General features: G+C 40.4%; 1 protein-coding gene across 5 annotated transcripts in view; it reads left to right on the forward strand.

Moving 5' to 3' along the window:
• The window catches only part of GHR (growth hormone receptor), a gene marked incomplete at its 5' end in the record, with an annotated part of 278,629 nt that overhangs the window by 222,579 nt on the left and 33,931 nt on the right, over positions 1-22,119 (forward strand). For 4 of the 5 annotated variants that reach the window (XM_082382300.1, XM_082382302.1, XM_082382301.1 and 1 more), the window contains one exon: positions 20,626-20,755. In XM_082382300.1, the coding sequence (XP_082238426.1) occupies positions 20,626-20,755 (130 nt within the window). Of the gene's footprint in view, positions 1-15,336; positions 15,362-20,625; positions 20,756-22,119 lie in introns of those variants that run through there. The other variant, XM_082382303.1, reaches the window with a different exon arrangement.

The raw sequence follows: 22,119 nt of genomic DNA on the forward strand, positions 1-22,119 counted from the left end.
TAGCACAGGTAGTTGTGACAACTATAGGGAATTCTGAACTTTCAAACTTCAAATTCTGAACTCAAGTTTTTTTTACCTTAAAAAATAAAATATGGTCTTTAAAAGTAGGTCTTTAAAAATGATGACACTGCTACAGCATGAATTTTCAAAATTATAGTCCGTGTATGGTGGGTATGGCTAGCGTGTCAGATGGGGTCTCTGGTCTAATGAGTGCCTGCTTTTAAAGACCATGTTCTTATTTCTTCTTTTTCTTACCCTATGATTTCACTGACCCAAATGGGTTTTACTACTGTTCATGTCACAGAGGCCAAAATGGGTTATTAAAATGGGTTATTGCATTAAGCAGAAATTGAGATACTATTTTAGTTCATAAAACACTAGCAAAGTTACTATTTGATGCAGCATTGTAAGGAAGGTTTGTAATCATTGAAAGGAGCCATAAAAAGAAAGGAACAGATTGTTTCCAGTTCCAGTGTTGAAGACATTCATCATCAGACTTACTACCTGGAAATACTTTATTAACAAACACTTTACGTATTTAAAAATCATTGGTAATTCTCATAACAATCCTGCTATTATCCTTATTTAATGGATGAGGAGACTGAACAGGAGAATAAGTGACTTGCTCAAAGCACGCATAGCTAAGAAGTACAGAGCTGCGATTCAAACCCAGGCATCCTGACTCAGGCACCCTTGCCCATTTCCACTGTTCTGTGCTGCCTCTGTATATCGTCTTGATGTAGAACTCTTCTTCTAGAATAATGGGAAGTAGTGATATAAAGAGATTGAGAGTATGGGCTTTGAAATAGGACTTCCTGGGCATGGTGCTTCCCATCTCTGGGTCAAAGTTTTCCTATCTTTACCATGGGATACCATCAGTGCCCATCTCATAGTACTTGTTAGAAGGATTAAATGAGATAATACACCAAAAGCTCTGAGTACAGGGCCTGACAGATGGCCTGTTCCAGAGCTAACAATAAGTATTAGCTCTTGTTATCATAATAAATGTATTAACATCAACCTTAGTATGTGAATTACGGTAGCCAAATTTCCTGGGTGAAAGATGAGTAACATTTATTAAACAGGCACTTTTTAGAGTTTATCTCACAATAATTCAGTAAGATAACTCTTACATTCCCATTTCACTGAATTTGAGAACACTCAGACCACAGGAAAATATATTATTTTCTAAAATCAAATAAGCAAGGATTCAGACTCAGAGAACACAGGCTCCAAAGCCTCAGCTCCTTCTACCACCCTTGTCTTGTTCTAAACCCCAGGTTTCTTCAGTCAGTCCTTACGTTGATCAAAAACACCGATGCAAAACAGAGGCAATAGGAAAACAGAGAAAAGAGAGAAAAATTAATATTACGCTTGTGAAATTACATCAGGGACGTGGTAACAAATGTAGTACAGCTGTATTGGCTCACTGGATAACAGCTGTGCTGCTCTGTGCTAAGACCTGTCTGAGCCCATAAATAAAGTTACATTAATAATTACGGTATGGTGAGAGACCACCCAGGAAATCTTGGTTGATATAGGAAGTGGCAGCTGTGGTTCCTAATTGAGAGCTATTGCTTCTTGAATCAGTGCTGAACCATTGCTCCAGGGGGATAGTAAGTCTGCTCTGTCCATGGAAGATGTGAAACTCAACAGCTGACCCGACCACTTGTCAATGTTGACGATCCTATAAATTTCTCGTAAGACAGGAACTCTACGTTCCAGTTCAAACCAAGTGAATATTTCCTGTTTGTTGACCTACAACTTCAAGGGTGCTAAGTCATCAGTTTAGAGAGATTCCTTTACTCCCCTTTGCTGTAAGGGTTATTATAGTTCCATTAAATGGTCATAGGGAATGCCTGCATTTTTCCTTTTCTCCAGATACACTAGCCTTTCCCTCTTTTTTCCTATCTCCTCTATACTTTTACTTTTTCTCTCATCTGTTTACTAATGGTACCCTGAATTTTAGAACCGGAAGGGTAGTGGCACAAAGGCAGTGGAAAATGTACTGGTTGTGAATTTCAGAGATCTGATGCAAATCCCACCTCTGCGTTATATTAGCTGAATGAATTTAGATAAGACGTTTAACCTCTCAAAGTCTTACATTCCCATCTATAAACTGGGGATAATACTGACTGCCTTCTATGGTTGCCTTGAGCATTAAATGTATGTGTTTCTGGAACATAGTTGTATGCAGTAAGTGTTAGCTGAATCTGTCCCAGTGCCCTTGCCCCCAATGTGGGCAAAGACACATCTCAAAAGACCCAAAAGAGAGTGCCCTTTTCAAAATGAAGATTTACAGTCTCTCCTTAAATGTAGCCATTCTTGTGTTTCATTTTCTTTATGAGCCAGAAGTGGTCTTATATCTTACTGAAGTTCATAACATGAATATAATACTGTCTTTGAAAGGAAGGCCCTAATGACCTCAGGCCAGCAGGAAAACCTCTGATCTTGTCTTTTCTCCCTTTGTGGTTACCAGACAACACATTCTGCCTGAGAGTTGAGACCCAAAAGTATACAAATCAACTAGGGGAATCAAAAATAGTGATTCCTAAGCCCCTCTCAGAGAATTGGTCAGGGGTGGGGCTCTGAAGCTTAGATGTTTCTCAAGGTCCCCAGGTAGAGAGCACACTGGTCCCCCAGAGCCACTTTATACCTTCTGCAGCAGGATTTATGCAGACCGTTGATCGCAGCTCCACAAAGAGAAGGGAGCCAACATGGAGAAGACCACTGGGGCCATGGAAATGCCTCATCTGGGAGGGAAACTCCCCTTGTGCCTGCCCCAGAATGCCAGATGATTTTCTCCGTGACCACATCAACCTTTTATTTCTAAGCCATTCCTCATTCTCCTGTGCAGTTCAAAATACTGAATACATTTTTAGTAGTTCTCTTGCTTATGAGAGTTCATTTGACAAGATTAATTATAGGAATAAACAGTTTATCCTGTAGTATCTTTCTGCTCTAACATCTGGGTCCTTCCTTCGCATATAGTTGCATTTTATCTGATGGGCAGATGCCTTCTCTTTAATATTCCTTGTACCTTTGTGCTTCCAACAGAGAATTCTTTAAGGGTAAAGGCACTTGGAGAGCTGTAAGAGGATAAGGTCCAGTTGTCTGCCCTGGACCTGTGTACCTAAATGTGTACCTGATAAGTTAAACCCAAAGAAAGGATGAAAGCAGAATAGAAAGAAATGGAAAGAGTTTGTAAATCAAGAATTAAAAAAAATTAATGCTCTGTATTAACCTTAGTAGTCCCTAAGCCTCTGGCTTCATTTTGCTCATTCATCTGTAAAGCGATTATGCTCAAGTCATAGGTCACTGAAGTTAGGATTCTGTATCCCATTAGTAAAATAATTTTTGAACAGGCTCACAAAATACATGTTTACATATTTGTAAATTATGTATGTACAGTGTTCTAATATATTTTGTTCTAAAACATACATAAAAATATAAATTTTAAAGTCTTAAGTTAAACCAAGAAATATTATAAAATATTTTAATGTTTGATAGAACAAAATACTTCCTGCAATATGTTTGAAGAAGTTCACTTCTTCTGGAGGCGGAAGTCCTCATTTAACAGTTTGTGAAACACAGTTTGAAGGTTGGGTCTATGCTACATTTATTTCAATATTTTGTTTTAATGACAACCTCAGTCTCGTATCTGAAAAGTGCGAGATATACACCAAGTTAGATGTTAAAAAAAAAAAAATGAAGAGTAGTTGTAGAAGGTGTAAATCTATATTTCAAATAATGTTTAGGATAATTTCCCATTTTGGAAATCAGCTTCCTATCAAATTTGATTAGAGCTATTCTATGGGTAAGAAAAGCATCAGCTCAGCCATTGCCTTTTTGTTGACTTGGGCTGGCATTATTAGAATTACCTTCAATAAGAGATTTCTTTACATGAATATTCTTTTCTTCAGTTTTTTTTATTGAAGTAGAGTTGATTTACAATACTGTGCCAGTCTCTGCTGTACAGCAAAGTGACTCAGTTATACACAGATAGACATTCTTCTTTTTATATTCTTTTCCATTATGGTTTATCATAGGATAGGATATTGAGTATAGTTCCCTGTGCTATACATTGGGACCTTATTGTTTTTCCATTCTAAATGTAATAGTTTGCATCTACCAACCCCAAACTCCTAGTCCGTCCCTCTCCCTGCCCCCCACCCCCTGGGCAAACACAAATCTGTTCTCTATGTCCTATGAGTCTGTTTCTGTTTTGTAGATAGGTTCATTTGTGCCATATTTTAGATTCCACATGTAAGTGATATCATTACATGAATATTTTTAAGTCATTTGTTTACTACGTCATGATTAAGCCACCAAAATATTAGTTTAATCTGTTTATCCATTAAATCAGCCATGTAGAACCTGTAAAAAAGAAAAAAAACTGCTCTAACATGTTAAAAGAAGAGACAAGTAAAGGGACTACTCACCAACTCTCTGAATTGTGCCTGCCCACTCTTCCTGCAGAACTCCTCTCATACCAAATGTGACATGTGACTCTGACACAAGCTGAATGAAGGTTCCATGTGACTCCCCATGTTCATTATTAGTAAACCTTAATTTCCATGTTAGATAAACAATACATATTAATAAAAGCTTTAGTGTGTTCTTTTCATTCCCAAGGGATTATTTTACATGGTCCATTTTGAAGACGATAACTTAGAGAATCTTTCAGTCCTGTTGGTGTTCTGTAGCCTCTAATTTTTCTTAATTTCAAATACCTCTGCTGCCAGTATTTACAGCCTGATTTTGTTAGAAGACATTTCTGTCCTGTGCATCCTAACGGTTATATCCTGCAACATCTCTTCCCAGACATGTCTTTTCACCACTGTACATCCCCTAGCCTCTGATTATTGCTCTGCCTCTGATGGCCAGAGAAAAGAGTCTGGAAATATATAAAATATTGTCCTACCTGCCAAAAGTCAATGGTTGTACAGTTCAACATTGCAGCAATTCACCACAATTTTTAGCACCCTACTATGTGTAAGAAGGAACCTCGGTAAAAAAACATACAAGAACCACAACTTCAAGGATGTTTGAAAGCATGCAAGAGCTTAATGCTTATGGACTTTCACTTTATTCAGGCAAATTTAGACCCAATCTGTGTGTAGTTTCATTTTGTTTTCAATTTCCTAGTTAACTGACTATAAACCTAGATACCTATTTGCTGCCATCTAGTGTAATAAAGTAGGTTAATTATGCATGGAATTCTGAACTCATTACATGGTTGAATGTTAGTACTTAAAATACTTCTTCATTTTGGTTTCTTGAAAGCTTTCAAAGTGCCTAATCAGTGACCTATTTTTCTTATCACTGGGACCCTGGACTTGGTCTTAATATTGTCATAGAGTCTAGGGGTCAGGATCAAGCTTGGTTCACTCTATAAATGTGACACTTTGAAATTTGGTGGGGCCTCAGAGGTTGGTAGGTGTGAAGTAAATACATAATAATAACAATCAGGAGGCCATCATGTTTAGTGACCATGATTTTTACTTCATGGAGGCAGTGGATCACAAAGCCTGGCTTCTTACCGGCTGTGTGACCTTGGCCAATTCATTTCTCTTTTTTTGAACATCATTTCCTTCGTCTGTAAAGTAAAATGGTGGGCCTAGCTGACTGTCAAGGTCTCTTCCAGTTCTAAGAGTATGTGACTGCATGTAAACTATCTTCTATTTGGAACTGCCAAAGCCATGTTCCCAGAATTCTTTTATGTCTGAAATAAATGCTGCTTCTCTAATTCTTCTATATGTTTATCTATCTTTTGGGTTATGGTTAGAAGTGAGTGGAAATCTTGACTTGGAAGAGAGAAGGAAGCAAATATGGACCATGATTGTATGCCCTTTATTTTCGAGAGTTGCCCAATGGAATATTGTCCACCAGTGGATAAGCAGATACTCCCCAATATGCATCTAACCTCCTCTCTTATCTCACAGTGACAACTTTAGAAGTATAATACTTGTTATAAATGACCAACTTCCTAAACTGCACCCCCATTTTTTCTCTCTCCTTTCCCATCAGAACTTTTCTATGAAGGATTCTAGGTCTATTGTAACTCATACCAGTCTTACTTTTCTTTATGCAGTTCATTATAGCTACTACAGTATATCCTAAAATGTTTTATTTTCTGACCATTTCATATGTGTAAATCTTATTTCCCCAACCAGACTGAAAACTTCACAGAGGCAGGGACTATCATTAGTTTCTCATTTCCATGAGGGGATCTGGCACTGCTGTTCAGGGATACATATGGTTCTGATTATAAGGATGCTTTTCCTATTTGCTTTATATAAATGAGGGTAAAGGGTGAAGTACAAGGCCTTCTCAAACCAAGTACAGGACAGTTAATCTCTAAGCTGTAGTCTCTACAAGCTATCTAACAGCTCATAGAAGCTGATAAATCTCTAAGCCTAATGCCAAAAAAGCAACCTCACCGTAAAGAGAAAACCCAAATAAAACTGAAAGAGACAGTGCAGCATATGAGGAAAACCGTTTTGCAATGAGAAAAATCTGGATTCAGATCCCAGCTTTGCTACTCACTGGTTTGTTTTTTGGCTGAAAATGATTTACCTTTTCTGAAGTTAAGCTTCCTCATCTATAATATGAAGGTTATCATACTCTCATACAACATTCCTCACAGAAGAATTGTCAAGATGAGACGAGAAACATAGGGCAAGAACTTAGCACATAGTAGGAGCTCAATTAATGGTAGTCAGAAAGAACTTTTATGCATTAAGTAAAATGCTTTTACTTGTATACAATAAAAATTATTCAATTTAAATGTAAGTACGCAATTTCAATATAATCAGGGCGTTTGTAACTGAGGTACTAAAATGAGTGGTACATTCCCGCAGAGCAGCGGTTCTTACCAGGGGGGATTCTCTCCCCCAGGGGGCACTTGGCAATAGCTAGGGACATTTTGGTAGTCACAGCTGAGGGAGAGGGGAGCGCTGCTGGCATCTAGTGGGTGGAGACTAGCAGCGGTGCTACGCCTCCCACCCGGGGTTGCTAAACACCTGCACAGGATAACCCCCTCAACAGAGAAGTAGCTGGTCCAGAATATCAACAGTGCTGAGGCTGAGAAACGCTGCCGTAGAACCTAGAGAGCCCATTACTTCTGACATAAATTTGGTTTGCGTTTGAGACTGCCTGGATGCGTGAATAAGAAGGTAGCTTCCACTTTGGTGGATTCTGCATAGATTTGGCCTAGTCCTAAATATCTTTCTATGTGACCCATTTCGGTGTTTCAGATTCTCATTGTGCGCCATAATTTTAGGCTGAATCATTACAGTGTATAAAGCCCTGTTATATTTCAAAAATATCCTTGGAACTCAACAGATGAAGGAGTAAGGATCTGCTAATCCACATGAATAAAAACAATGAGAGCCTCGTATGCAATTTTAAATTTGGTGAGTTTGTTCTCTGTAATAATGGTGCTGGTTCTTTGTTGAAAATCAATCCTGTGCCAGGTACTTTATGTAAATATTCTGATTTAATTTTCAGCAACTGTGCAGGTACTTTGCTTTCATTTTACACATGGGAAAACTGGGGCTTAGAAACTTTATATAATATTTCTAGCAAGTTGCACATCTGAGATTCAAACCTAAATCCAGCTGGCCTTCAAGCCCGTGCTCTTTCTACTGCTCCCTACTGCCCCTATCCACCAAGGGTCTAAGACTGGAAACAGGGATGTGTGTGTTTTAGAGGAAATAAGGTAGGAGAGAAACTTTTATATAGATTAAGGGGCTCTGCTCAGGAAGGTTAGATTGGGTCTCCTACTGAGGGGCCCTTGAGTGTCCATGAACTAGGTGAAAACTCCTAGCTTTCTCAGGACGGTGCACCAGAGAGAATGGTTTCATTGAAATGGAGGTTACCACTATACCTCGATTTATACAATTTAGCAACTTTTTTTAGGTCTTCCATGTTTAAGCCTGATACAATACATTTTCCAAATTCTTCCTTTTTAACTAAATATGTTTTCCCTTTGAAATCAGTTCTACCATCTAAACAAGTACTGTCAAATAGAAATATGACAGCTACATAGGAAATTTAAATTTTCTATTAACCATATTAAAAGAGTAAAGAAACAGGTAAAAATTTTTATACTATATCTTATTTAGCCCAATATATTCAAAATATTATAATTTCAACACGTAATCAATCTAATAAAAATGGTATTGTGATATTTTCCATTATTTTTTCATAATCTTCAAAATCCAGTGTGTATTTTACATTTACAGCACACTTGGGATGCTAAAGTTTCAGAGAAATGAAATGTAGTCCTACTGAAACAAAGATATATTTAAGGAAAATTTTTTTTGCTTTTACTTTTAAATTTAAATTAATTAAAATTGGATAAAAAATTTTTTTTCAATTTTGTGTATTATTCATTTTTAATTATTATTTATTTATTTATTTTGGCTGTGTTGGGTCTTTGTTTCTGTGCGAGGGCTTCCTCTAGTTGCGGCAAGCGGGGACCACTCTTCATCGCGGTGCGCGGGCCTCTCACTATCGCGGCCTCTCTTGTTGCGGAGCACAGGCTCCAGACGCGCAGGCTCAGTAGTTGTGGCTCATGGGCCTAGTTGCTCCGTGGCATGTGGGATCCTCCCAGACCAGGGCCCGAACCCGTGTCCCCTGCATTAGCAGGCAGACTCCCAACCACTGCGCCACCAGGGAAGCCCCAAAATTGAATAAAATTTAAAACTAGATTTCTTGGTTGCAGTACCCCACTTCAAGTGCTCAATATCCACGTGACGCTAGCGGCTACCGTATTGGACAACACATCTAAATTCTTGCCCCTCAGAATGTGGTCACCAGAAGCAGCATTAGTAGCATGTGGGAACTTGTCAAAAGTGCAAAATCTCAGGCCCTGCCAACTGAATCTACATTTTAACAAGATTGCCAGGTGATGTCTATACATATTAAAGTTTGAAAAGCATCTCTCTAAAAAACCACAGATCTCTCCAACAAAGAGTCCAGAAAGAGTGAATAAATGAAGAACTATGAGAGCTTAGGAAATTCGCTACAGGAGCAATGCCAGGGCTTCATATGATGTGTTCTGCTGAGAAGTTGTAGTTTCCCACAAAGGCAGCCATGGCTGTTCTACTGTGTGGACTGACACAGGCCATCCTGGAGCCTGGAGCTGGCTCTGCTCCCAGGATCTATGGCACAGAATCTAACACTAACTTCCATGACTCCCACAATTAAGGCAGCTGCACTCTCAATGCCATATATGCTTAAAACTGCAACTTTAGAACCCCTGAAACACAGCTGCAAGCATATGTTTCTGCTCTACACAGTGGAATTTACGGCTGGACCTTCTTGGGAGACCCCAGGAAGACCACCCCCAGAGGGGCTTGTGCTGTCTACCGCACTGCCACCGCTGAGAGCCAACATAGACCCACTCAACATCCTCATTATTTGGGGGTTGATCTAGTTCCCCTCGGAGAGTCAACGCATGCTGCTTTGCCTTGCTAACCCTCGTTTGGTTTGTTTTTCACAGAACTCGGCATTTGAGTGGCCTTTCAATACATTTGCCTAAGGAATTTATTATACTAATCTAACATAGAAGCTCATTGTTCTGATTCAGTAGTTATCAACCCTGGTTGCCATGCACCTGGGGCATTTAAAAAAATACCAATGCCCAGGCCTCAGCCCAGTCTTTTTTTTTTTTTTCCACTCCATACATTGAGAGTAGCGTTTATTTTTTTTAAAGATATAATTGACATAACACTGTATAGGCATCACCTAATCTAATTAAATTAGATCTCTGGAATGTAGTTTGTTAAAGATCCCTAGGTGGGGCTTCCCTGGTGGCGCAGTGGTTGGGAATCTGCCTGCCAATGCAGGGGACACGGGTTCGAGCCCTGGTCTGGGAGGATCCCACATGCCGCGGAGCAACTGGGCCCGTGAGCCACAATTACTGAGCCTGCGCGTCTGGAGCCTGTGCTCCGCAACAAGAGAGGCCACGACAGTGAGAGGCCCGTGCACCGCGATGAAGAGTGGCCCCCGCTTGCCGCAACTAGAGAAAGCCCTCGCACAGAAACGAAGACCCAACACAGCCAAAAATAAATAAATTAAAAAAAAAAAAAAAAAAGATCCCCAGGTGATTCTAATGTGCAGCCAGAGCTGAGAACCACTGGTCCAGTTTGAAAGAGCCCTTAGCTGGCAGTCAGGTGCCTTAAGTCAATGCTTCTCAATCTTTAATGTGCCTACGGATAACCTGGGAACTTGTTAGAATGTAGATTCTTATTCAGCACGTAGGAGGGTAAATAAACCTAACTTTGTGTACGGATGTGTCCCTAGTGGCATTTGGTTGGTGACTATCATCAGCCTTTTTCCATCTCAGCAAACTAGGATAAGTTAATCACTCTCTCCTCACTCCTCTTTGAAGCCTTCCTCTCTCTCCACCCTCAGCTCTTAGTAATCACAACTTTCTTTGATTTCCTAAAGCAAGTATTATCTTTATTTGAGCTCCCTTTTATTGTTAGCTACTTCTCATATGCACAAGTATCATTTCCTGTACTACTTACAGTTCTTCAAAGGCAGAATCCATGTGTCATGTTATTTTTATAATTCCCACAACACCTGAAAGAGTGCCTTACACATAATAGGTGCTGCATAAATGCTTCTTGATTAATGGAATATCTATGTGAAAGTCTCTTAAAAATCCCAAAGGACTTAAAAATGCAAGATGTTTTTCTTTGTTGAGCAGAAAAAAAAGTTCAGATGGGCAAGGTGGTAGAGGAGATTAGATATTTCAATTTTTTTTTTTTATAAATTCATTTATTTATTTTTAGCTGTGTTGGGTCTTCGTTTCTGTGCGAGGGCTCTCTCTAGTTGCGGCGAGCGGGGGCCACTCTTCATAGCGGTGCGCAGGCCTCTCACTATCGCGGGCTCTCTTGCTGCGGAGCACAGGCTCCAGACGCGCAGGCTCAGTAATTGTGGCTCACGGGCCCAGTTGCTCCGCGGCATGTGGGATCTTCCCAGACCAGGGCTCGAACCCGTGTCCCCTGCATTGGCAGGCAGATTCTCAACCACTGCGCCACCAGGGAAGCCCGATTTCAATTTTTGTGTTAGCTTTTTTTCATTCTGGCTACATGTTTGAATTTGGGAGAACTACTTTGTAATTTAATGGTTTTAATTATTTCGTTGGAAGAGGACATTATTCACATCTTAGACCAGATAATTCTTTGCTGTGGGGACTGTCCTGTGCATTGTAGGATGTTTCACAGCATCTCTGGCCTCTACCTGCTATATGCCCGTGTCATCCCTCCCCCAGCTATGACAATCAAATATGTCTCCAGCAAACAGCTGCTGGGAAGGAAACTCATCCCTGGTTAAGAATCCTTGGTTTAGAAGAATGAAGTATGACACAGCTGCCTTACTGCAGCAGTAAATACCTTTAAAAATTAATACACACACACACAAGAATGACAAGCTGTGTTCCTGAGAAACATGTATAAGTACATATAGGAAAATGTTCTCTCATTGCATTTTGGAAGCCATGGCTATGTATACCATTTTTATCTTTGCATGTGTCATATTGGTCATTCTTTAATGGAAATAGAAATATATACATGAAACATTTTAAAAATCTGAATATACACTTAAGAATTCAAACATGTGGTGGGAGTAATTTCACCAAGCAAGAAAATGTACACAGAGCAAAAGTTGTTAGGAAAGAATGACCAGACTGATTCTCTTTCAGGGAGCGAGTAATTTCACCAAGCAAGAAAATGTACACAGAGTAAAAGTTATTAGGAAAGAATGACCAGGCTGATTCTCTCTCAGGGAGCTGGCCCAGCCTCTTTATATAAAATAGTCTGTCTGCTATGCCATCATCCTTGGACCGAATATACTGTTTCAGCAAGTGATGATGTTAAGCTGAAGCCTGGCACACAAACAGGTGTTCAATGATTGTTTGTTGGGCTTCCCTGGTGGCACAGTGGTTAAGAATCCGCCTGCCAATGCAGGGGACACGGGTTCGAGCCCTGGTCCGGAAGATCCCACATGCCACGGAGCAACTAAGCCAGTGCGCCACAACTACTGAGCTGGTGCTCGAGAGCCCGCGAGCCACAACTCCCGAGCTGGCATGCCACAACTACCGAGCTGGCGTGCCACAACTACTGAAGCCCACGTGCCTAGAACCCCTGCTCCACAACAAGAGAAGCCACCTTAATGAGGGGCCTGCGCACTGCAACAAAGAGTTATCCCCCCGCTCGCTGCAACTAAAAAGAAAGTCCGCGTGCAGCAACGAAGACGCAAGGCAGCCAAAAATAAATAAATAAATAAATAAATAAATAAACAAATATGATTGTTTGTTGAATAAATGAACAAATGAATGAATGCATGCTGAATGTGCCTGTGAATCTAAAACTAAGAAGCTTTGGTGTGCTCATTACAAAAGACCCTGTATTATGGCATTTGAAACTCCAAATCTTAGAAATGAAATTACATAGAAGACTATATCATCATCAGTGAGAAATAAATGGCCTCGACAAAATTACAAGACAAGGAAAATAAAGGCTCATTCATCAGTTGGTTTCTTCTGGCGATAGAAGGCTCCCCTGAGACTTTAGGAGGTTCATGTTTTTCATAACAGAGATTTGACTTTGGCAAAGCATGGCTATACTTTTAGGCTTGGATGAGAATATTCCCACATGTACTTTTTCCTCCCGTTCCTGGCGAAGAACTTGCATGGGAGACCCAAACAAGAGGCTCCAGTGGTGGGAACAAGCAGGATGCCTTCTGGGCTCAGAGGGGAAAAGATGATATAAGTCAGTGGTTCTTGAATTCTGCTATACTTCAAAACCACTGGGGAACTTTGAAAAATCCCATGCCCAGGTAACTAAATTGGTGATTCCATAAATTACCAATGAAAGTAGAATCTCAAAGGCTAGAACTCAGGCATTGGTATTTTTTTCTAATTCCCCAGGAGATTCCAGCATATGATGTGTTAATTTTGTCTATAGCTCCTCTGCCAGCTACTGATTTTCAGGAATTTGGATCATCTCATTGAAAAGAACCTGACAACATCATTCACAAGTGCTTCGGTTAAGTTTCATTTAGGACATTTTCATACGATCGAGGGAGCCAGTAGTGTCTTTTGGGCAGTGAGTTACAATTCCCTATTTTATGACAGTGGTGTGCCTAAATTAATGAGAGGGATTCTTAAGTTGAAAAAGTGACTGTCCAATAGAGGATAAGAAGAAATAAAAATTAAATTATATGTATAAATTTTAGTGTTAAGTATAATTTCTTGCTTTATACATTTTAGATCATGTTCTTACTGAGATGAAATTCACATAATATAAAATTTGCCATTTTAAACATTTTAAAGTAGCTTTTAGTGTATTCACAATGTTGTGCAACCATCACCACTACCTAATTCAAGAACATTTCCGTCACTTTTACATAACACCCTATACCCATTACTAGTGACTCCCAATTTCCCTCCCCCTCATTCCCTAGCAACTACTAATCTACTTTCTATCTTAATGGATTTGTCAATTCTGGAAGTTCTATTCAAATGGAATAATATAATATGTGGCCTTTTGTGTCTGGCTTTTTTCACTTAATAAAATATTTTCAAGGTTGTAGCATGTATCAATATTTTATTTCTTTTTATGGCTGACGAATATTCTATTACATGATTATACTACATTTTGTGTATTATCCTCTCATCAGGTGATGAACACTTGGGTTGTTTCTATTTTTTTATTATTATGAATAACGAAGCTCTGAATATACTTGTACAAGTTTTTATGTGAGCCTATGGTTTCAATTCTCTTGGGTACCTACCTAGGACCAGAATTGCTGGGTCATGTGGTAACTCTGTGTTTAACTTTTGAGGAATGATTAAACTGTTTTTCTACAGTGGCTGTATCAGTTTACATTCCTACTGGAGGCTCCAATTATTCCACATCTTCTTGCTTTATATTTTAATTATTTGATTATTATCTAGGATGTCCCTTACCTTAACCAAACAGAAAATAAATCTTACTAAATTTAATGCTAATTGTTTCTTTGACATCTCAAAACCATGATATACAGAATACTTTTTTCTTGAATAATGAAACTACGGCAGTTCTGTTTCCTGAGTCAGTTATCCTGCAGGGCAGTGAGTACGTGTCTTTGAGGTCATGCTCCTGTTTCCGTCTTCCAGCAGGCTACCCTGTTGGAACTCGGGGCTGCTGGCACTGCCTTGGTACATCCCCCCTCTAGCCAGAGAAAAGAACACAAAGGAAAATAGTGCCCACACCCTTCCACCCAAGAAGCCCTATTAGTAAGTCACAACAGTTTTAAGAGAATTGATGGGAGAAGAGAGAAAAATCTTAGATCAGATAGGAAAGTATATGATCATTCTGTCCAAGAGAATTCAGTGAAATAATGTGAAAGCACTAAGTAAGCTAAATGCACCAGATAAATGCTGTGGAGAAGAAAGGAAAGATGAGTGATTAATGCCCCCTGAATGTTCAAAACTAGGATTAATTGTGTTCGGCTGCAGCTATTTAAGAAGAGAAGTAAATACATTTTATAATGAAAATGTTCCGTGAAAACTTAACTAAAACAACAAAACAAGTTTTGGTGAAAAGATAAATGCTTAAATGCCGATAGAACTGCATACACAGCTCTATGCACAACATTTCCTGACGTTGCCACGCAGATGAGCTATCCATAGAGGCTGCATCCAGTTAAGTTCCCTGCCAGACCACATGTGCTGCAAATACTTTTCCAAGACACTGCAGAGTTCACTTGATTTGACATTCATCTTAAAGTAACTGGACATGTTTACTAAGCCTTTATTTTAGTCAACCTTACAATGTTTTAAATGCACCAAGAATCCATGTTTAAAGCATACTAGAGTTTAACTTAAAATAACAAAAAAGAAAGAAATGAGTAGTTCAGGGGAGATCTTGTGAATTCCTGTTCCCAACTCTAAGCCATTAAGTGCCTAAGCAGAAGATTTTACAGCTGTGCCTTCTTCAATTCCACAGAGAACCATAAAGGAAATCAACAGTGAGGGTGAATTCCTTATATTCAGTATTGTCCAATACAAAATACTTATTAAATTCTTTGCCAATTTCCAACATCAAAGCTTTTTTTGCCAATAGTTTTATGAACTAAGTAGTTGCAGTTTCATAACCACTTGGCAATTCCATAGCTTAAAAAAAATAGCCTACCAGACTTTTAAAAGATGTGTTCTTTGACAGTATATTATCTATAAGGCAGTTACTTTTGACAAGAGTGATCAACTAGGAAGTTTACAGATTTCTTTTACCATATTTTGACAGGCCAGCATCCATCAAGGACAAGACCTTTGGTGAAAGGGGGTGTAAGATGCTCTCAGGTAAAGGAATCACTGAATTCCTGAAGCTCTTCAAATAGAAAAGTGCTTTGGAAATGACAAGTGTACTTAGGAGAAGGATGCGTGGCCTCAAAGCAGAGCTTCATAAGGGAGGACTCTTCATAAGGAAGCTGGGCAAGGGGTTCTTTCCCCTCCACCTAAGTGTTTACAAGCACTGTGCAAAACGCAGTGCCCCTCAGTCCAGAACCTGGTCCCTAGGAAGCCCCAGGAAATATTTAGGCTTTACAAAAATATAAAAGGTAGCATTTTAGAAATACAGTTCCACCACTTGGCCCATTCCATTTATCTATTTATGAAGTTCATTTATCTATTCTATAAAATTGTTTTCTTTAGTATGTCTTGGCAAGTTTTAATTCTTCATCATATTAAGGACGATTGTTTTGTTTTCTTTCCTTTCCTTACTGTTTGTCTATGCTGCCCAACTCTAAAGGAAATTCTCAACTGGTTGTGTTCAGTTAGACTTTGGTCAGAGGGCAAGGTTGCCTCTTCACCAGGTGTTAAGTCCCCCAGCCTCTCTGTTCAGGGGTGATAACAACTGGCCAGGACTGTTGACAGCGGTTGATCCACACGACGGGCTGCAGTGGAGGTTGTACATTTAGGGGCAAATGGCTACTGAGTGCCTTCCCCTGAACAGCCTGGAGCTCTCTGAAGAAGGTTGTCCTTTCCCCACAAAGACTCCTTTCCTTCCAGCCTTCCCCTCCCACTTCAATTGCTCCTCTTCTTCCTTCTCTTCTGACCCCAAACCCACAAGCACACATTGGGAACTTGTATGTGATTTCATTTGGCTTTTGTTTCTGCTTTGTCATGAGTTGAGGATAGAAAAGCATGACTGGTGAGAGAACGGAGGGTAAGAAGGCAGATGACTATTATCTCAGTATGTAACAGCTGTTCGACGTCTTCCTGTACAGCCCAGGAAGATCATGTTCCTCCAAGGGGAGAGCCACTGGGCAGGAAAGAAGGCCCAGCCAATCTGGCTGACAAAATCAGGCACGGTCACTGTCAAAGGTGATGTGCCGCAACCAGCGGCACCTCCCAGCCCCTCTGATGCCGTCCCTCTGTCATCATAGGTTTGAACATAACATCATTCCATTGACTTTTCAAAACTTGAATTTAGTAAAACTCTCTTCAAGATTTCTAAATAATAATTTCAGTAGGAATATCAGTTTAACTTATTCTTAGTTAGTTCTTATTACCAGTTTATAGCCCATCAGAAATTTGGGCAGGTTTAGCATTTGGATGTATCATTTCACACACATATTTAAAATATCTCTTAGTTCTCCAAGCGTTCATCGTGAACAATTATTGTACTCTTTTAAGGTCATAATTAATTCATATCCTTCCCACACCCTCCAGAATTTGGCTCAAAGGAGGTTACACCTTTGGCTCAAAGGAGGTCACTCTTGATCTGCAGCTCTGCTAGAACTGATCAGAGAACCTAATAATGTGGAAAGCTAACTTTTCAGTGCTTACGTATAACTTTATTTCTCTACATCAGTGGCTCTCAACCTGGGCTACCTATTGTTCAAAAAATCTCAATACCCAGGCTGCACCCCTGACAGATTGGGTCAAGCCTCTGGGAGTAGACCAAGGCATCAGTATTTTCTTAAAACTCCTCAGTTGATTCCGATGTGCAGTCACAGTTAGGAAATGCTGCTCTTAGGGCTTGCCAGGTTACAGATTTCTGAGAGTTTAGTTCAGAGCACATCTGAGCCTGTCATCTTTCCTTTCTGGGAATTTCTTGAGAAGCAGTAGAGAAGTGTCTAACAAAAAAGCTACTATTTTTTACCAGTGCTAAGAGTTTAGACGAAATCACAAGGATTTGTGTTTTAATCCCACCTCTGCAAACAACAGCAATATAAACACAGGCAACTCACTTAACTTCTCTGAACCCCAGTTTCACCCATTTCTAAGTGGAAATAGTACCCACCTTCTAGAACTGTTAGCAGTATTAAAGGAGATTACATAAATATTCAACATGATGTAATAATATGTAGCATGATGTATGAAACATAGTAATGATAACAAAGTAAATATGTCACTACAATCCTTATTTTCAAAATGAAAGCTCCAAAGAGAGAATAAAAGTGAATTCCCAAGGTTATTGTCAAGATTTTTGAATGCTGATCAGTGTTAACACACTAACATTTCTTCAGGATGTGGGACCACTTGAATGGAATACTCATTTCTCTTAGAATTACTTTAGGGCCAAAGGTGGTTTCTCTTGTCCATTGAAACATTCTTTTAAGAGATGTTTTTAAGAGTGTACTACTCTGTCTGTAGGTTTAGGCTAAAAAAACATCACAAGAGAGTAGGAAGTATTTCTAGTTTAGAAATGACTGTGTGTGGCTCATCAGAGAGGACCTCAGAGTGTATGGTAACCATTTATTGCCTTCATAGTGAAACACAAAACAAGTTTCTACTGGGATTTTCAGATGTCATAGACAGGTGCTCATTTTAAGGTTAGGCCAGTACCTCTCAGACTTGGAAAACCTTAGCATGACTCTAAGGAGCTGGACTTCAGGAAGGTTGAATGTCTTCAGCCACAGTGGTAACAGCTGAAGCAGGAGGTGTCTGAGAAAGAGGGAAGCAGCCAGTTGTATTACAGTTCTTCTTGCCTCCAAAAGAGAAGTTACCCACTTTCCCACACTCACTGTGACATATTCCATGTGCTAAGAAAAGTGGTTTATGTCATTCTTAAACACTGCTCTGAAATTCTGATATATATTGAATTTGTTTATTATATCAATATATCAGCAGCATTCAGGTATTTACTATGGTCAATATTTTTCCCTATCCATCCTCCAAATTAACCCATCAGCTGGGTCCTCTGCCTCAGATTCTCTCACAAGGCTGCACTCAAAGTGCCAGCGAGGGCCGTGGTCTCATCCAAAGTCTGAACTGGGGAAGGATCGGCTTCCATGCTCACTTACATGGTTGTTTCCCAGGACTCAGTTCTTGGAGGGTTGTTAGACTGAGGGCCTCAACGTCTTGCTGGTTGTGGACCAGAGGCCACCCCCCATTCTTTGCCCTGTGGTTCTCACTAACACGGCAGCTTGCTTCAGCAAAACCAGCAAGAGACTAAGTCAGCTAGCAAGACAGAAGTCACAATCTTTTGTAACCTAATCACAGATGTGACACCCCCTCAATGCTATCATATTCCATAGGTTCGAGGCAAGTTACTCAAGGGGAGGAAATATTCAAGGTTGTGGATAACAGGAGGCAGGGATCCTTGGGGCCATCTGAGAGGCTGTCTGCTACAGCACCTAGCAGCACATACCCAGCCATAAAAGAAAGAAGGAAGGAAGGAGAGAAGGAGGGTGCAAGGAAGGAGAAAGAAAGGAGGAGATAGGGAAAGGAAGGCAGGCAATGAAAGACAGACATTAAAAAAGACAAAAAAGTAGCTTTGCTGCACTGCGCCTACATCGGGATTCCTCTGTGGGCACGTATTTCATCACATTAGCACCACAACCATGGATTTCCTATTTCTTATTTAGAATGCAGGATAATATGGGTCTTTCTATATATCTGGAGTTAAAAGGAAACAGAATAAACAAGAATAGTAAGTTTAAGCAAGCGAAATGTGTTTCAAATTAATTCTTTTTAAGTTTTTTTTCCCCCAGCTAGCAAAGTATTTTTTTCCCTTCATGTTTCAAGTTTTCAAATTAGGTTTATTATTCTTGCCATTATGTGGCAGGCTTATTGCACAGGGAATATAGGAACCTGGATGGTGTTTGCATTTGGTGTTCTCTGGTGGTTTGGGCTCCAATGCCAAAATTATGCTTTGATTCTGTAGATTGTTATTAGTGGTTGTATATGTCACTTAATTGTAAAAGTGAAGTTGTAAAGTACCTTGGATCTCATCTATTCCAGCCTCTCTATTGAGAAAACTGAGGTCCAAATGACTTGAGAAGTTCAAGGCTAAATAGTATCAGAGCTGGGATTACATCACAAATCTCTTACTTTGAAATCTGGTGTATTTCCTCTTCTCACATTCTGTGCAAAAAAACAGTCCAAATGTGCAATCCTCCCCTCAACCCTGCAGGCGTTAAAACGTGTTAGTTGTTGTTTAAATGTGGTTTATTTAGCACTGATTTTCTGGAAGGATCCAAAAGATAATACTTCCAGTGCTTCAGCTAATAGAAAAAGGAACTTTTCCAGGAACTCTACTGTATAATAGATGCTTGCCTAAAGAAACACACACCTTTTTCATTTGTAATAGATCACACAGGCTCCAGTGCTTCAGTGCTCTGAGTGGGTTCGTAAACATTGACCACAGTCTCCAAAATGGCCATGGAAGTCAGAAGAACAATGAAAATTGATATACAAAAATTGGTTTTACCTCAGACCTGCTGCACATTCATAGCTGCAGTTTTCATAGACGCAGAGGAGTTTGGCTAATATCCTAACACACAGGAGTCTTTCTCCACTTCCCAAATTAGAATTGACCGTATATATATGCACAAGTTGTTGAAAGTAGGTATCTATTTAATGATACTTATTTAATGAGTTTACTGGCTGAATCTTTTAAAAGAATGCAAACATTAGCGACTTTTTATCAGACATCTGTAAAAAGAGAAAAGCCTCTGTGGTTCTCTGGGGCCCACCTGGTGCCAACGCAGCCATCCATGGTGGGCAGCTGCCACCATGCACATTGCTGGGCACACTTCAGGTGCCTGCCCAGGTTTCTCAGAAGTCAGGTGAGGACCCTCAGCCCATGTGCAGGTGCAGCCTAGAAGTTCAATGGCATTAACACCTCCAGGGCAGCCCTCAACCGATGGGAGTTGGTGGATAAACGCCCTGGGCTCCCATCGTTGTTGAGGACACAGGGAAGGCACCCTCTTCACAGCTTCTCAGACGGACCTCTGTGAGGTTGGGCCCCCGTCAGCCACTCTGGGCATGAGCCAAAGAGCATCCACTTTGTTCGCCGTTTTCCCCTCCCCACGTCCCTCTTTCCCTTTCCTGGGGTCACCCTCCAAATAAACTACCTGTGCCCAAATCCTCCTCTCTAGCTCTGGTTTCTTAAACAGGCCCCAAGAAATAATGTCAGAAATAAAGACAAAATGGTTTGTCCCTGGAATCGGGGCTGACAGAGAAATAACTGGCAACCAGCAGTTCTGCAGCTGTGACCCAGGAAAACAGCATTTCTAGAAGAAGTGGTTGTTCTTGACCGCTTTAAGTATGTGTTTCATTAGGACCATCTGTTACCCTCCCGATATCATGCCTTGCCTTTTCTTTTTCTTCTGCAGATTCTTCCGGGAAGCCTAAATTCACCAAGTGCCGTTCACCTGAACTAGAGACTTTTTCATGCCACTGGACAGATGGGGTTCATCACGGTTTACAGAGCCCAGGATCCATACAGCTGTTCTATATCAGAAGGTGCAGGCTTCATGCCTTTCTGACTTTTCTCTTCCACGGATTTTCTCATTAAAGCGTATTGAGTCACATGCAGTGGTAGGAACGGAAATAATCTATTTTGATGACCTAAATGCATTCACCCATTCATTTATTCAAAAATATTAATTAAGCCCTTACTCTGTGTTAGGTACTGTTTTAGGCCCTGGAGATACAGTAGTGATTACAAAAAGATAAAATCCCTGGTCTCATGGAGATTTGTTTCCAGTGGGGGAAGACAGACAAAAAAATTTTTTAATTAAAAAAATTAAATGTCAGCTGGTTACATGGTTAAGAAAAGTAAAGCCAGAAAGAGTGTTAGCACTGTGTAAGTATATGCATGTGCTTGAGAGTGTCTGAGGATGAGTGTGTGAAAGTATGAGTGAGCACTTTGTGAGTGCAAGAATGTGTGTGTGTAAAAGTGGGTACAAGTGTGACTGTGCATGAATGTGGGAAGGTGGGTGAGTATGCACGTGTGAATATGTGTGAAAGTGTGGGGGGGTGTGGTTGTGCATGAGTGTCTGTATGTGTAAATGTGTGTGAGCATATGGGAGAGTGAACAAAGTGAGCGTGCATGAGTATGTGTGTATGTCAGGAGCTCGGGTGATATCTTAAATGAGGAGGTCACTGGAGGCCTCTCTGTGGTGCATTATAGCGGAGACATAAATGAGGTGAGAGAGGCCATGTGAGTATCTGGAGGAAGGACTGTCCAGACAGAGGAAATTGCAAGTGCAAAGGCCCTGAGGCCAATGTGGCAGGTTGGAAGAAAGCAGGAGGCTGGATGTTACAAGGTGGAAGACAGGGAGAGTAATGGAGGAGAAGTCAGAGGGTTAGCAGGGCCAAACTGAGACGAGCCTTGCAGGCCACGGCACAGCCTACTTTCTCTGTGGTGGGAAGCCATAGGGGCTTTTTAAATTTTTTTAAAGATGTGTGTTTTAAAAGGCTGGTTCCTATGTAGAAAATAGACTGTGTCCCTGTTAAATTAGTTACATTCAGTGAGGGACTGTGATACTTCTCTCTTCCATTTTTACTGATGCTCCTGTGAAATAACAGGGGAAGAGTGAAACAAAGACCTTTCAACATAATCACCACCCGAGTCGTTTATTTCTTACCCCTCACCTGGCACGATTTCCATCTCTGTTTACTCTCATGTTGTACCTTTTTGCTTTTAAAATTTTAGGCTCAAACACTCTATCGTCTCGTCTTTTCCACCCAACCCCCAGGGAAGGCCTAAGCCAAGATGCAAGATTAGTGGAGACCCCTGACCTGGTGGTGGTCATCAGTCCAGGGATGGTGCTGTCAGTCCCCCAGAGGAGCGGGGAAGGGAAAGGTAGAGGCAGCAGGCAGTT

Source organism: Balaenoptera borealis, assembly GCF_965194805.1.
Source record: "Balaenoptera borealis genome assembly, chromosome: 2".
Taxonomy (NCBI): Eukaryota; Metazoa; Chordata; class Mammalia; order Artiodactyla; family Balaenopteridae; genus Balaenoptera; species Balaenoptera borealis.